This window comes from Pseudophryne corroboree, chromosome 2, assembly GCF_028390025.1.
Source record: "Pseudophryne corroboree isolate aPseCor3 chromosome 2, aPseCor3.hap2, whole genome shotgun sequence".
NCBI lineage: Eukaryota > Metazoa > Chordata > Amphibia > Anura > Myobatrachidae > Pseudophryne > Pseudophryne corroboree.
The window spans coordinates 840,694,795-840,711,894 of NC_086445.1; the positions used below are offsets into that span (position 1 = coordinate 840,694,795).

At 47.5% G+C, this 17,100-nt stretch overlaps 1 protein-coding gene across 3 annotated transcripts in view; it reads left to right on the plus strand.

The window, feature by feature from the left end:
- The window catches only part of SMS (spermine synthase), a 376,994-nt gene that overhangs the window by 61,485 nt on the left and 298,409 nt on the right, over window positions 1-17,100 (plus strand). For all 3 annotated transcript variants that reach the window (XM_063955771.1, XM_063955772.1, XM_063955770.1), the window contains exon 2: window positions 10,094-10,214. In XM_063955771.1, the coding sequence (XP_063811841.1) occupies window positions 10,094-10,214 (121 nt within the window). The remainder of the gene's footprint in view (window positions 1-10,093; window positions 10,215-17,100) is intronic.

Genomic DNA, 17,100 nt, shown 5'->3' on the forward strand with positions numbered 1-17,100 from the left:
ACAAATGTGAAGTTATGTGTATCGTAATGAAAGCTAAGGAATGATTGTTTGACTATTTTAATTACTGGGTTTGGAGATATGTGGATTGTCCTGTAAATGCCATTCCTCAACTTATAGATATGAAAAATAATTATCTGCAGAATGATTTAAGGTGGATACACACTAAGCGACGTGCTCTATGAGCAACGTTGCCTGGTGTTTCGCCTCCCGGCCGGGGTCATCGGTGGCCGGGCGTACACACTGAGCGATATGATGTTCATATCGCTCAGTGGCGTCACGCCATGGCCGGGCCGTGTAGGCAGCTCTTGGATGACAGTACAAAATGAGCTGCTGCATGACCGACAGCGAGGGTCGTCAATGACCTGAGGGGCCGCGCATTGCTGGATGGCGGCATACACACTTGCCGAGAAAGTCAGTGACGTCGCTCAGGAAGGGTGAAAATGAGCGACGTTGCTAATTTTCTCGGTAAGTGTGTATGCACTGTTAGTTGTATGTATAAAAGTGGAGATAAAAGACGGTGGCACGTGTAATGTTTGGTGGTTATACGTCTGTGGTAATATTTTAGACATCTAGGGGTTTCTTTTGGCAGTACATGTCACGGTCCGGCGGGAGACTGTGCAGAGGTGCCGGCTCTTACCTGTCCGGTCCCTTTGGAGAGGTCCAACTGGCGGAGTGTTAGGGTCTCCTGCCCTGTGCTGCCACGTCGTCATGGCAACCGGGAGACAAGTGCTAGCGGAGTAACCTGAGCGCAGCTGATACTCCGGTTCGGGTCTTTTGCTGTGCAGTGGTTATAGGCTCTGTGCACGGCAGGGGATCCGGTGCTGGTTTTTGTGCTCACAGTCTGTGAGGTCTGAGTGGGGCGTGGACAGCACCTGCTTTATAAGGCCTCTTCTCAGGGTAAGCAGATGCTGCTGAATCTTTGTTGGTTAGTCAGTTCCTGAAAGTTAACCAGTACTGTGTAGCTTTGTATTTGTTTGTTGCTTACTGCAAATAGGCCTGGGGATTTGGTATTACACTCTGCCAATCCAGACCTAGCAGTAAGACTGGAGTCAGTCGTTTAGCTTGCTGGGGTTCTGTTACTACTTTGTGAATTTAGCAAGTTTGCGGCTGTATTCTAAGACTTGCCTGTCTAATCCTGTCTCACTGTGCTAGGTGTCAGGGGTCAGTTTAGTGGCAGTAAGCTGAACCTGTGCACTGCAAGTGAGAATTAGGATTGTGGAGACTCTCCTTGTGTCTATCATTCCATCTCTGACCAAGGAGTTTACTGCCACACCCGTTGGTAACCCTTTAGGGTTTTGCTGTTGCCCTTAGCAACAGCATTTCAGGTTCTCTACGTATTAAAACACAACATCTTGCTTTTCCCATCTGAGCAGTTCTAATACAAGGGAGATACCCAGTTCCTTAGCCTCTGGGCTTCTCTGTTCACCTTGTGTGTATTTTGTTACCCTATCACCTTCTGTGTACGTTATGTCATATTCCCCAGTCTGTCTGTGAGTCCATTTGTTTTGCATAACAGTTCAAACACCAGTACATTCCTGCAGGCACTGGAGTGCATAACAGTTCTGACACCAGTACTTTCCTGCAGGCACTGGTGTGCATAACATATTCAGCAGCCTAATACTCCTGTTGAAATTTTGTGGGAATATGGAGCATACCCCTCAAAATACGTTGCAACAGGTGGTCGATCAGGTGCAGGTCCTGACTCGACAATTTAATGATTTGTCCATTAAAATGCACACCTCCCAGGCTGCTGGCGGAGCTCCCGCAGCAGCAGCACCTGCAGGGGTTAAGGAGCCGAAAGTAAATCTCCCGGATCGTTTTTCTGGAGATCGCTCGCAGTTCTTTTGTTTCAAGGAGAGCTGCAAGCTATACTTCCGGCTTAGGCCTCAGTCTTCTGGGTCGGAGATTCAGCGGGTGGGCATAGTGATTTCCTTGCTACAAGGAGACCCACAGGTCTGGGCATATGGGTTGCAGCCTGACTGTCCGTCGCTTAAAAGTGTTGATGCTTTTTTTACGGCACTGGGCATGTTGTATGATGACCCTGACAAGACGGCCTCAGCCGAGGCTCAGATTTCGATCCTTAAGCAAGGGCGAAGGCCAGTTGAGGTTTACTGTACGGAGTTTCGGAGGTTGGCCCATGATACCCAGTGGAATGACCCAGCCCTGAGACACCTGTACCGAAGAGGTCTTTCTAACCAGATAAAGGACCAACTGGTACAATATCCCTTGCCTGATAGCTTGGATCAGCTCATGCAGTTATCCATCTGGGTGGATAGACGGCTGAGAGAGCGTAGGCTTGAAAGGGAGACTGAGATTTCCTTCCTTCCCAAGGGAACCTCAGACTCTGAGGAATTTTCCGAGGAGCCTATGCAGATTGGGGCTACCCGCCTCTCCTCGCGTGAGAAGACGCGGAGGAGACAGCAGGGGTTGTGTTTGTACTGTGGGAATAAAGGTCATGTGGTAGTATCATGCCCAGAAAAGCCGGAAAACTTCAGGGCCTGAGGGTGATGGGAAATATCCTGTCAGGCCAGAAGTCAGAATTTCCCAAGAAGACTTTAATCATTCCGGTGACCTTGAAGATCCTCGGTCAAACTGTCAAGACTGAGGCCTTTGTGGACAGTGGGGCCGACGGGGTTTTTATGGACCGCCAATTCGCCCTGAAACACTCTGTTCCCTTAGTACCCTTGGCATCGGAAATTGAGATTTGTGGGTTAAACGGGGAACCATTATCCCAAGGTAAAATTACCTCTTGCACTAGCCAGATTTCTTTGTTTATTGGAGCCACACACTCTGAAAAATTGTCCTTTTATGTGACTGTCTGTACTTTTGCCCCATTGGTGTTGGGGTTACCCTGGTTAAGGGCCCACAATCCTCAATTTGACTGGGTCTCTGGGGAGATTCTTAGTTGGGGTACTGATTGTTTCAGGAGTTGCTTGAGCCTTCCAGTCAGGCTCTCGCAGCTAAGTTTGCCAGGATTGCCAGGGTGTTATGCAGATTTTGCGGACGTGTTCTCCAAAAAAGTTGCAGAGGTACTACCTCCCCATCGCCCCTATGACTGTGCCATTGATTTGTTGCCAAATGCTAAGCTTCCCAAGAGCAGGTTGTACTCCCTGTCACGTCCTGAGACTCAGGCTATGGCAGAGTACATTCAGGAGAACTTGGCTAAGGGATTTATCAGACCTTCACAGTCTCCAGTTGGGTCGGGGTTCTTCTTCGTGGGTAAAAAGGACGGTTCGTTGCGACCCTGCATCGACTTCAGGGAATTGAACCGTATCACGATTAAAAACTCATACCCACTGCCTCTCATTTCGGTCTTGTTTGACCAGCTTCGTACTGCCACCATTTTTTCTAAGATTGACCTACGCGGTGCGTACAATCTAATCCGAATAAGAGAGGGGGATGAATGGAAGACTGCCTTTAATACCCACTCAGGGCATTATGAATATTTGGTGATGCCTTTTGGGCTCTGTAATGCCCCGGCAGTCTTCCAGGATTTCATGAATGATGTGCTCAGGGAATATTTGAATAGATTCTTAGTTGTATACTTAGATGACATCCTAATCTTCTCCCATTCCCTGGAGGAACATCGGAAGCATGTACGCTTAGTCCTCCAGAAACTCAGAGACCACCGGCTTGGGGCGAAGCTGGAGAAGTGCGAATTTGAAGTTCAGCAAATCGCATTTCTAGGATATATTATCTCCCCAGAAGGTTTCCAAATGGAGGGTTCCAAGGTACAGGCAGTCCTGGATTGGGTGCAGCCCACTAGTTTGAAGGCGCTTCAGCGTTTCCTGGGCTTTGCGAATTTTTATAGACGATTTATCGCTGGATTTTCGTCTATAGTGGCGCCCTTTGTGGCACTCACTAAGAAAGGGGCGGATGTTGCTCACTGGTCTTGTGAGGCTAAAGCGGCTTTTGCCCGTCTCAAAAGGGCATTTGTTTCGGCCAAGGTGCTGCAACACCCAGATCCAGAGCGTCCTTTTGTGGTGGAGGTGGATGCCTCTGAGATGGGTATTGGGGCAGTGCTTTCTCAGATGGGAGTGTCTGATAATCGCCTTCATCCCTGTGCTTACTTTTCCCGTAAATTTTCGCCTGCCGAGATGAATTATGACGTGGGTAACCGGGAATTGTTGGCTATTAAGGATGCACTCGAGGAGTGGAGACACTGGCTTGAGGGGGCTAAGTTTGTGGTCTCAATTCTCACTGACCATAAGAATCTGGCATATTTAGAGTCAGCAAAGCGTCTCAATGCCAGGCAGGCACGATGGGCTTTGTTTTTTGCTCGCTTTAATTTTTTGATAACATATCGCCCTGGGTCAAAAAACATCAAGGCTGATGCGCTCTCGCGGAGTTTTGCTCCAATCCAGGAGACCACCGAGGAGCCGTTGCCCATTGTTTCCCCATCATGTATTAAAGTGGGCATTACCCAGGACCTCTTATCATTAGTCCTTAGAGCACAGGAGCAGGCTCCTCCAGACCTTCCGGTAGGTCTTTTGTTTGTGCCTCCTAGGTTAAGACAGCGAGTGTTCCTGGAATTCCATGCCAAGAAGTCGGCAGGTCACCCGGGTATTGCCAGAACTCGGGAGTTGCTATCTAGGGCGGTGTGGTGGCCCTCGGTGGCTAAGGATGTGGATCAGTGGGTTCGGGCATGTGACATCTGTGCCCGAAATAAGACTCCTAGAGGGGTTCCTGTTGGCCCATTACATCCACTCTCTATCCCATCTAAGCCATGGACCCACATTTCAATGGATTTTGTGGTGGACTTGCCCAAATCCTCGGGGATGACAGCCATCTGGGTTGTCGTTGACAGGTTTTCGAAGATGGCGCACTTCGTTCCTCTGGTTGGGCTGCCATCGGCCAGACGCCTGTCTGAATTATTTATGCTGCATGTTGTGCGTCTCCACGGGTTGCCACTTGATGTGGTCTCTGACCGCGGATCCCAGTTTGTGGCCAAATTCTGGAGGGCATTTTGTTCCGATCTCCAGATTTCTGTCAGCTTGTCGTCAGGCTACCATCCGCAGTCTAATGGGCAGACTGAAAGGGTGAACCAGTCCTTGGAGCAGTTCCTCAGGTGTTATGTCTCCAAGTGTCAGACTGACTGGGTTGCTCATCTGTCCATGGCGGAGTTTGCCTATAACAACGCGGCTCACTCTGCTACAGGGATCTCTACCTTCCTTTGTGTGTATGGGCATCATCCTAAGGCCAATTCTTTTGACCCCCTGGACTCCACGCCTGGTGGTTCCTCTGTGGTTTCGGTCCTTAGAGGTATTTGGCGGAAAGTGAAGAAAGCCCTTGTGTCTGTGTCATTAGTGACCAAAAGGGTTTTTGATAAGCGGAAAAGACCCTGCAGCTTCAAATTAGGAGACTTCATCTGGTTGTCTACCAAGAATTTGAAGTTGAGACAGCCATCTCATAAGTTAGGCCCCCGGTTCATCGGCCCTTATAAGATCACCAGGGTTATCAATCCGGTGGCATTTCAGTTAGATCTGCCCCGTTCTTTGGGTATCAATAAAACATTTCATTGTTCCCTTTTAAAACGGGCGATTAGTAATCCTTCTTCCAGTGGAAGACCTTCCCCTCTTCTGATACGTGGCCAGAGGGAGTTTGTTGTTGAAAGGATTCTTGACTCCAAGGTGGTTCGGGGTCGGCTGTCATTTTTGGTGCACTGGAAGGGGTATGGCCCGGAGGAGCGGTCGTGGGTGCGCAGTTGTGATCTTCATGCCCCCAGACTGATACGCTCTTTCTTCTCGCAGTTCCCCGATAAACCCGGTGGTAGGGGTTCTTTGACCCCTCGTCAGAGGGGGGGTACTGTTAGGGTCTCCTGCCCTGTGCTGCCACGTCGTCATGGCAACCGGGAGACAAGTGCTAGCGGAGTAACCTGAGCGCAGCTGATACTCCGGTTCGGGTCTTTTGCTGTGCAGTGGTTATAGGCTCTGTGCACGGCAGGGGATCCGGTGCTGGTTTTTGTGCTCACAGTCTGTGAGGTCTGAGTGGGGCGTGGACAGCACCTGCTTTATAAGGCCTCTTCTCAGGGTAAGCAGATGCTGCTGAATCTTTGTTGGTTAGTCAGTTCCTGAAAGTTAACCAGTACTGTGTAGCTTTGTATTTGTTTGTTGCTTACTGCAAATAGGCCTGGGGATTTGGTATTACACTCTGCCAATCCAGACCTAGCAGTAAGACTGGAGTCAGTCATTTAGCTTGCTGGGGTTCTGTTACTACTCTGTGAATTTAGCAAGTTTGCGGCTGTATTCTAAGACTTGCCTGTCTAATCCTGTCTCACTGTGCTAGGTGTCAGGGGTCAGTTTAGTGGCAGTAAGCTGAACCTGTGCACTGCAAGTGAGAATTAGGATTGTGGAGACTCTCCTTGTGTCTATCATTCCATCTCTGACCAAGGAGTTTACTGCCACACCCGTTGGTAACCCTTTAGGGTTTTGCTGTTGCCCTTAGCAACAGCATTTCGAGTTCTCTACGTATTAAAACACAACATCTTGCTTTTCCCATCTGAGCAGTTCTAATACAAGGGAGATACCCAGTTCCTTAGCCTCTGGGCTTCTCTGTTCACCTTGTGTGTATTTTGTTACCCTATCACCTTCTGTGTACGTTATGTCATATTCCCCAGTCTGTCTGTGAGTCCATTTGTTTTGCATAACAGTTCAAACACCAGTACATTCCTGCAGGCACTGGAGTGCATAACAGTTCTGACACCAGTACTTTCCTGCAGGCACTGGTGTGCATAACACGGAGGTGCGGGCTGCTGGCGTCGGGCAGGGTGTGCTGGGAGGACAGGCAAGGGCACTGGTTGGCAGCTCAGCAGACTGGCAGCATGTACCTCCGGCAGGGGTTAGCAGTGCTGCTGTGGAGCAGGGCTTCTGTGAACAGGCTGGGCTGTGTTCCCGGTGGCCATCTTGGATGTGGGCAAAAAGCCTGTCTTGCCCACACTTCATTAATTTATCACTCCCTGTGGGCAATTAGCTCTGAGCAACTGCTATAAGACAGGAAGGCCTGGAGGAGGGAATTTGCTAGTGCAACGTCTTTCACAGTATCTGTGAAGCTAGTTCTCTGTGCTCCCGCAGCATCTCCAGTGTCAGGTTCTTTTTATAGCAAATTACCCAAGCCTCCTGATACAGCCTTACGCAGACTGCCGACTCTGGTGGTGATAGACCGATTCTCCAAAATGGCCCACTTTGTACCATTGAAGAAATTACCAACAGCGTCTGAATTGGCCCATCATTTCATTTCCGAGATTTTCAGGCTTCACGGTCTTCCCACCGAAATAGTGTCTGATCGAGGGGTGCAATTTGTAGCAAAGTTCTGGAAATCCCTTTGCACAGCCTTACAAATCAAATTGCAGTATTCCACAGCCTATCATCCACAGTCCAACGGTTTCACGGAACGAGTTAATCAAGATTTGGAGACCTTTCTACGCATTCACCTTTCCTCTTCTCAGGATGATTGGGTAGAACATTTACCTTGGGCTGAGTTCGCCCACAACAATACTTACCATTCTTTTACTGGGCTTACGCCCTTCCTCATTGTTTACGGAGCCCATCCTAAAGTTCCAGCATTTCAAAGTCTACCGGCACTCGACTTACCAGCAGTGGAAACTTCCCTTAAGCATTTTTTGAACATTTGGAATCAGGTTCATACCAATCTTCAAAAGGCTTCTCTTCGTTACAACAAATGGGCTGATAGAAAACAAAGAACAGTTCCAAGTCTCAAGGTAGGAGACCAAGTTTGGCTTTCTACAAGGAACTTATGCTTACGAGTACCTTCAATGAAGTTTGCCCCCCGCTTTATAGGTCCTTTTCCAATTGTGGGAATAATTAATCCAGTGATTTATAAACTCAAACTACCCGCTTACCTCAAAATTCCTTCTTCTTTCCATGTTTCCTGGCTAAAACCTTTAGTTTTGAACCGATTTCGGAGACTGTTACCACGACCACCCAAAGTACTGACCCAGAGTGGAATAGAGTTTGAGGTTAAAAAGGTACTTGACTCCCGAATTCGTTATGGTCGGTTACAGTACCTATTGAACTGGAAAGGATATGGTCCGGAGGAACGGTCCTGGGAGTATGCAACAGATGTTCATGCCCCAGCATTAGTTCGCAAATTTAATTCTGAATATCCAGAGAAGCCTAAATTGTGTCCAGGGGCCACTCTAAAGAGGGGGGGGGGTAATGTCACGGTCCGGCGGGAGACTGTGCAGAGGAGCCGGCTCTTACCTGTCCGGTCCCTTTAGAGAGGTCCAGCTGGCGGAGGTGCGGGCTGCTGGCGTCGGGCAGGGTGTGCTGGGAGGACAGGCAGGGGCACTGGTTGGCAGCTCAGCAGACTGGCAGCATGTTCCTCCGGCAGGGGTTAGCAGTGCTGCTGTGGAGCAGGGCTTCTGTGAACAGGCTGGGCTGTGTTCCCGGTGGCCATCTTCACCAATTTATCACTTCCCTGTGGGCAATTAGCTCCGAGCAACTGCTATAAGACAGGAAGGCCTGGAGGAGGGAATTTGACAGTGCAACGTCTTTCACAGTATCTGTGAAGCTAGTTCTCTGTGCTCCCGCAGCATCTCCAGTGTCAGGTTCTTGTTACAGCAAATTACCCAAGCCTCCTGATATAGCCTTACGCAGACTGCCGACTCTGTTCCCGTGTCCTACCCAGCTACCTGTTCTGGACGCCGCAGTAACCAGCCCTTCGGAATTTCTCCTTAAAGTACTGGGTCACGGTTCCGGTATCCTCAGCCACCCGCTAACCTACAGTAGAATCTCTATTCAACTGTCTTTGGCGAACTCTGTTAAACTATTCCAAGTAATAAATGCGCAAGACCTTCATCCGTCCTGCTCGATTGTTATTCAGAGATCCAAGTGCACCAGAATCATCTTCCCCAAATCCGGATCCACAAGAATCCTCAGACGTGACAGTACATTTTAAACCGCTTTTATTTTATGTCGGTTAATAAGGGAAAACAGAAAAATATTAAATCCTTCCCATAAAGAACCACATGCGTAATTTTATTCAAAGTCTAAATGACTTACGAGGGCCAACTTTTTCTTTTTCATTTGAACAGAAATGCTCAGATACCTCCTTATTCTTTAGTAAATGATCCATTGCAAAGATTATACTCTTAAGATTTTTTTGTGTTTGTAAAGTAGAAATTGGAATGTCTATCTTAAATGCACTGAAAGGTATGGAATGAATTGAAAGAAGGTCTTATTATACCTGGCATCCAGAACAATAATGCAGCCTGTCCATTTACTAGAAACTAGTTAAAATTAGTGATACAGTCCCACTCTCCTATAAGTTCTGAGATTTGTACCTTCTGTGCTCAGGCCCAGTGACTGAATCAGGGTAGCGTCTAGTTTACCTTCGTGGAGAGGATCTGTCCCATAACCCCCTGGGTCCATGTCACAATCTATTTGGAATAGTAAAGTGTGGCGAGCGAAGCGAGACACCGAGCCTGAAGCATGGCGAGCGAAGCGTGGCGAGCAAAGCGATCCTGCGAGGGTCCAATGCTGCATAGAATTTTTTTTTTTACCCCAAACGAATAGAGAACGAAGAAGACATTTAGGTGCTGTAAGGGCGGAAGTTCTCTCCTGCCCTCTCGTTTTGTCACGTCCAGGTCCTTAGCACGAAGGTAACATAGACACAACCCTGAATCAGTGGCTGAATCACCTATTTACTATTAACCACAATGCACCACTCTCATGGTTACTTACAGTATGTTACACTCAGAGTATATTTAGGTTGGGAAAAATCTGACTATACGATAAATGCAAACTTGTCATGAAGATTATTTGGCACAGTGCACCAGGGTCTGTTCTGCGTCCCTAGCATTGGGAGTTTTGGAGGGGCAACGCATGTCTCAGCTCCTACTGCGCATGTATGTTCAAGACAGGACAGACTAGTAGCTGTTTATATAGATGCTGGAAAAGGAAGTATTTTTGTATAAATACACTGTTACGAATATTACATGTAATGGAATGGCCCTAGCTAAGGTAGAGAAAGGTTGTCAATTAAAAATTGGAGGGGAAATGATAAGTGATAAGTTTTCCTAAATATGAAACCATTGGTTTTTAATGTCATTGTTTTCCATTTTCCTTGCCTTTAGCTGACGGCAATGCCATTATCAAAGAGCTACAGCCCGTATTTCAAGAGCATGGAATGACAGAGACAGTGCACAGCTGGGCAGACCATGGCTACCTGGCCACGTACATAATGAAAAATGGCAGGTAAGGGAGCAGAAGACTAGCAGAAAGTATCACTTTCAATAACTTGATCATTGTTATTTTAAATTTAAATTATCTTTACCACTGGGATGTTCAACTATGAAGAAGTATGTTTTTGGGCAAATAAACCTTAAAAACCCATGTCGGCAATTTGACATGTCGGCATTTCAAATATTGGTATTCGGGCTATGTCAACATTTTGAACATGTCGGCATAGTAGATGTTGGTATTTTGACTGTGTCGATATTTTGACTGTAGGCCAATGGCTGTAAATCATAGTGAACCCGATTTTAATGTCATATCACTTTTAGGTCCACATCATTTTAGCAGGACTCTCCAGTGCAGAGATAAGCAGGTCCTGAAAATAGATTATAGTTTCATTATAATTTATGTATTATTAACCCCTTTGAGGTTCAATTAACAAACATATATATTGGTAGATGCTCAATTAGCTTAGTGATATCATTCAGGTGCTCGAAAGGGAGGGGCATTTCTGAGCAAGAAAAAAGGCAATTGGTTTCCCCCAGCACCCTGAATGATAACCGTAACCAGATATAAATCCCACATGATAATAGAATTCAGAGATCTTCGTTACACATATTTGCGCAAATGTGTGAATAAGCCCCAAAGCCGCATCAAGGCGTCTCTGTATATTTGGGGTCCCTAGCGCTATATCTAGGTGCAGGGTGTGGCACCCCAAAACACCAGCATAAGCCAGAAAGCCCAGCGTAGCATACCAGTGAAAAAACGATAGTGTTAATAAATTAGTATTTAGGAAGCCGAAGCTATTGAGAAAGTGATACAAAAATGAAATGCAATTAAAAAAGAGAAATAGTGTTACGAAATTAAAAAGTGAAAAGTGTTAATAGAATGTAAAGGTATGCATTCCAGAGAGAACATATACCCTTCATTTCATCATCTGACACTAATCATTGCTATATGTTTGTGAAAGGGTTATCTCTTTTAGCAATATGTGCTTTTAATAAATTGATATTATTCATTCATTGATGTGGTCAATTGCATCGCTGGTCAAGCAATGAAGTAATTATTAGCGCCATCTGATTCATTGTTTGGAGGTGTTTTGTTTTGGTCCTGGCTAACAGTAGGATCGTTTCAGAGGGCAGCAATTTTACAGCGCAGGATAAAGGTGTTTTTGGTTTATATATATATATATATATATATATATATATATAAAATAAGAGTTAAGTATTATTGGACTTCATAAATTATACACAAAGTGCACCAAAAAGTGAGCTTCTCTTGGTTTGGGTTGATCCTACAGCCCTTCATCACAGCAAAGTGTATATTTTATTTCTCACTGCTGCGCTTCCAACCGCATGTACTATATTTATAAGGAATATCCAGGGTATTCATATTTCATAGGTTCGTTCGCTGATTTGTTTGCTATTAGAATTTTCTTGTGCATATTTCACACAACTTCCCTTTTCACTGCACAGGAAACCAAGCTCGTGCAAGTATATTAGTAAAAGAAGCACAACAAGTTTATATAATAAATGATTACAAAAGGCCTAACAAGCCTATATTGAAAATATAATAAATTAGTAAAAGAGGCCCAATAAATTTATATTGAAAATATATTCACATTTGCGAGGAGCTTAGGTACGCGCTCTAGTACATTGTACCAAACAGTTGCCTATTCTATAGCCTCTCAATGTTGCCAACATATGATATTGGAACTAAATAGCAGAAAAAGCTTTGCCTTCCTTTTATTTTTCTCTGACGTCCTAGTGGATGCTGGGGACTCCGTAAGGACCATGGGGAATAGACGGGCTCCGCAGGAGACTGGGCACTCTATAAGAAAGATTTGGTACTATCTGGTGTGCACTGGCTCCTCCCTCTATGCCCCTCCTCCAGACCTCAGTTCGATTTCTGTGCCCGGCCGAGCTGGATGCACACTAGGGGCTCTCCTGAGCCCCTAGAAAGAAAGTATATGTTAGGTTTTTTATTTTACAGTGAGACCTGATGGCAACAGGCTCACTGCAACGAGGGACTAAGGGGAGAAGAAGCGAACCTACCTGCTTGCAGCTAGCTTGGGCTTCTTAGGCTACTGGACACCATTAGCTCCAGAGGGATCGACCGCAGGACCCGTCCTTGGTGTTCGTTCCCGGAGCCGCGCCGCCGTCCCCCTTACAGAGCCAGAAGCATGAAGATGGTCCGGAAAATCGGCGGCAGAAGACTTCAGTCTTCACCAAGGTAGCGCACAGCACTGCAGCTGTGCGCCATTGCTCCTCATACACACTTCACACTCCGGTCACTGAGGGTGCAGGGCGCTGGGGGGGGGGCGCCCTGAGCAGCAATAAAAACACCTTGGCTGGCAAAATAACCACAATATATAGCCCCAGAGGCTATATATGTGGTAATTACCCCTGCCAGAATCCATAAAAAAGCGGGAGAAAAGTCAGCAGAAAAAGGGGCGGAGCCATCTCCCTCAGCACACTGGCGCCATTTCTCCCTCACAGTTCCGCTGGAAGGAAGCTCCCTGACTCTCCCCTGCAGTCTGCACTACAGAAAGGGTAAAAAAGAGAGGGGGGGCACTAAATTTAGGCGCAGTATAACTTATAGCAGCTATAAGGGGACATAATTCAGTTAGTCCCTGCATTATATAGCGCTCTGGTGTGTGCTGGCATACTCTCTCTCTGTCTCCTCAAAGGGCTTTTGTGGGGTCCTGTCTCCTTTAAGAGCATTCCCTGTGTGTGTGCGGTGTGTCGGTACGGCTGTGTCGACATGTTTGATGAGGAGGCTTATGTGGAGGCGGAGCAGATGCCTGTAAATGTGATGTCACCCCCTGCGGGGCAGACACCGGAGTGGATGGACTTATGGAAGGAATTACGTGCAAGTGTCGACTCCTTACATAAAAAATTTGACGACATGCCAAACGCGGGACAGCCGGCTTCTCAGCTCGTGCCTGCCCAGATAATTCAAAGACCATCAGGGGCTCTGATACGCCCACTACCTCAGATGGCAGACACAGATGTCGACACGGATACTGATACCAGTGTCGACGACGATGAGTCAAATTTAATGTCCACTAGGGCCATTCGTTGCATGATTGAGGCAATGAAAGAGGTATTACACATTTCTGATATAAACCCAGGTACCTCAAAAAAGGGTATTATGTTTGGGGAGAAAAAACTACCAATAGTTTTTTCCCCATCTGAAGAATTAAATGAAGTGTGTGAAGAAGCGTGGGCTTTCCCCGATAAAAAATTGGTGATTTCAAAAAAATTACTAATGGCGTTCCCTTTCTCGCCAGAGGATAGGTCACGTTGGGAAACTCCCCCGAGGGTGGATAAAGCGCTCACACGTTTGTCAAAAAAGGTGGCACTACTGTCTCCGGATACGGCCGCCCTAAAGGAACCTGCTGATAGAAAGCAGGAGGCTGTCCTAAAGTCTATATATACACACACTGGTGTTATACTGAGACCAGCTATTGCTTCAGCGTGGATGTGCAGTGCTGCAGCTGCTTGGTCAGATTCCCTGTCGGAAAATATTGACACCCTAGACAGGGACACTATATTGCTAACCGTAGAGCATATAAAAGACTCAGTCTTATACATGAGAGATGCACAGAGGGAAATCTGCCGGCTGGCATCTAGAATAAGTGCATTGTCCATTTCTGCTAGAAGAGGCTTATGGACTCGGCAGTGGACAGGGGATGCAGATTCGAAAAGGCACATGGAAGTTTTGCCTTATAAGGGTGAGGAGTTATTCGGGGATGGTCTCTCAGACCTTGTTTCCACAGCAACAGCTGGGAAGTCAGCATTTTTGCCCCATGTCCCCTCACAGCCTAAGAAAGCGCCGTATTATCAGGTACAGTCCTTTCGACCCCAGAAAAACAGGCGGGGAAAAGGCGGGTCCTTTCTGTCTAGAGGCAGAGGAAGGGGAAAAAAGCTGCAACACACAGCAGGTTCCCAGGAACAAAAGTCCTCCCCCGCTTCTTCCAAATCCGCCGCATGACGGTGGGGCTCCACAGGCGGAGCCAGGTACGGTGGGGGGCCGCCTCAAAAAATTCAGCGATCAGTGGGTTCGCTCACGGGTGGATTCCTGGATCCTTCAAGTAGTATCTCAGGGGTACAAGCTGGAATTCGAGGCGTCTCCCCCCCGCCGTTTCCTCAAATCGGCCTTACCGACAACTCCCTCGGGCAGGGAGGCTGTGCTAGAGGCAATTCACAAGCTGTATTCCCAGCAGGTGATAGTCAAGGTACCCCTACTTCAACAAGGACGGGGTTACTATTCCACACTGTTTGTGGTACCGAAACCGGACGGTTCGTTGAGACCCATTTTAAATTTGAAATCCTTGAACACATACATAAAAAGATTCAAGTACAAGATGGAATCGCTCAGGGCGGTTATTGCAAGCCTGGACGAGGGGGATTACATGGTATCCCTGAACATCAAGGATGCATACCTGCATGTCCCCATTTACCTTCCTCACCAGGAGTACCTCAGATTTGTGGTACAGGATTGCCATTACCAATTCCAGACACTACCGTTTGGACTGTCCACGGCACCGAGGGTGTTTACCAAGGTAATGGCAGAAATGATGATACTCCTTCGAAAAAAGGGAGTTTTAATTATCCCATACTTGGACGATCTCCTAATAAAGGCGAGGTCCAAGGAGCAGTTGCTGGTCGGAGTAGCACTATCTCGGGAAGTGCTACAACAGCATGGCTGGATTCTAAACATTCCAAAGTCACAACTGGTTCCTTCCACACGCTTACTGTTCCTGGGGATGATTCTGGACACAGAACAGAAAAAAGTGTTTCTCCCGCAGGAGAAAGCCAAGGAGCTGTCATCTCTAGTCAGAGACCTCCTGAAACCAAAACGGGTATCAGTGCATCACTGCACACGAGTCCTGGGAAAAATGGTGGCTTCATACGAAGCAATTCCATTCGGCAGGTTCCATGCAAGGACCTTCCAGTGGGACCTCTTGGACAAGTGGTCGGGATCGGATCTTCAGATGCATCGACTGATAACCCTGTCTCCAAGGACCAGGGTGTCTCTACTGTGGTGGCTGCTGAGTGCTCATCTTCTAGAGGGCCGTAGATTCGGCATACAGGACTGGGTCCTGGTGACCACGGATGCCAGCTTTCGAGGCTGGGGGGCAGTCACACAGGGAAGAAATTTCCAGGGACTTTGGTCAAGTCAGGAGTCGTCCCTACACATAAATATTCTGGAACTGAGGCCCATTTACAATGCCCTAAGTCAGGCAAGGCCCCTGCTTCAAAACCAGCCGGTACTGATCCAATCAGACAACATCATGGCAGTCGCCCATGTAAACCGACAGGGCGGCACAAGAAGCAGGATGGCGATGGCAGAAGCCACAAGGATTCTCCGATGGGCGGAAGATCACGTACTAGCACTGTCAGCAGTGTTCATTCCGGGAGTGGACAACTGGGAAGCAGACTTCCTCAGCAGACACGACCTACACCTGGGAGAGTGGGGACTTCATCCAGAAGTCTTCCAACTGTTGGAAAACCGTTGGGAAAGGCCACAGGTGGACATGATGGCGTCCCGCCTCAACAAAAAGCTAAAGAGATATTGCGCCAGGTCAAGGGACCCTCAGGCGATAGCTGTGGACGCTCTAGTGACACCGTGGGTGTACCAGTCGGTTTATGTGTTCCCTCCTCTGCCTCTCATACCAAAGGTACTGAGAATAATAAGAAGGCGAGGAGTAAGAACGATACTCGTGGTTCCGGATTGGCCAAGAAGAGCTTGGTACCCAGAACTTCAAGAAATGATATCAGAGGACCCATGGCCTCTACCGCTCAGACAGGATCTGCTACAGCAGGGGCCCTGTCTGTTCCAAGACTTACCGCGGCTGCGTTTGACGGCATGGCGGTTGAATTCCGGATCCTGAAGGAAAAGGGCATTCCGGAGGAAGTCATTCCTACGCTGATAAAAGCCAGGAAAGAAGTTACCGCAAACCATTATCACCGTATTTGGCGAAAATATGTTGCGTGGTGTGAGGCCAGGAAGGCCCCTACAGAGGAATTTCAGCTGGGTCGTTTTCTGCACTTCCTACAGTCGGGAGTGACTATGGGCCTAAAATTGGGTTCCATTAAGGTCCAGATTTCGGCTCTGTCGATTTTCTTCCAGAAAGAACTGGCTTCACTGCCTGAAGTTCAGACTTTTGTAAAGGGAGTGTTTCATATTCAGCCCCCTTTTGTGCCTCCTGTGGCACCTTGGGATCTCAATGTGGTGTTGAGTTTCCTGAAATCACATTGGTTTGAGCCACTTAAAACTGTGGATTTGAAATATCTCACGTGGAAAGTGGTCATGTTATTGGCCTTGGCTTCGGCCAGGCGGGTGTCAGAATTGGCGGCTTTGTCATGTTAAAGCCCTTATCTGATTTTCCATATGGATAGGGCAGAATTGAGGACTCGTCCCCAGTTTCTCCCTAAGGTGGTATCAGCTTTTCACTTGAACAAACCTATTGTAGTGCCTGCGGCTACTAGGGACTTGGAAGATTCCAAGTTACTGGACGTAGTCAGGGCCTTGAAAATTTATATTTCCAGGACAGCGGGAGTCAGAAAAACTGACTCGCTTTTTATCCTGTATGCACCCAACAAAATAGGTGCTCCTGCTTCTAAGCAGACTATTGCTCGCTGGATTTGTAGCACAATTCAGCTGGCGCATTCTGCGGCTGGATTGCCGCATCCTAAATCAGTAAAAGCCCATTCCACAAGGAAGGTGGGCTCATCTTGTGCGGCTGCCCGAGGGGTCTCGGCTTTACAACTTTGCCGAGCTGCTACTTGGTCAGGGGCAAACACGTTTGCAAAATTCTACAAATTTGATACCCTGGCTGAGGAGGAACTTGAGTTCTCTCATTCGGTGCTGCAGAGTCATCCGCACTCTCCCGCCCGTT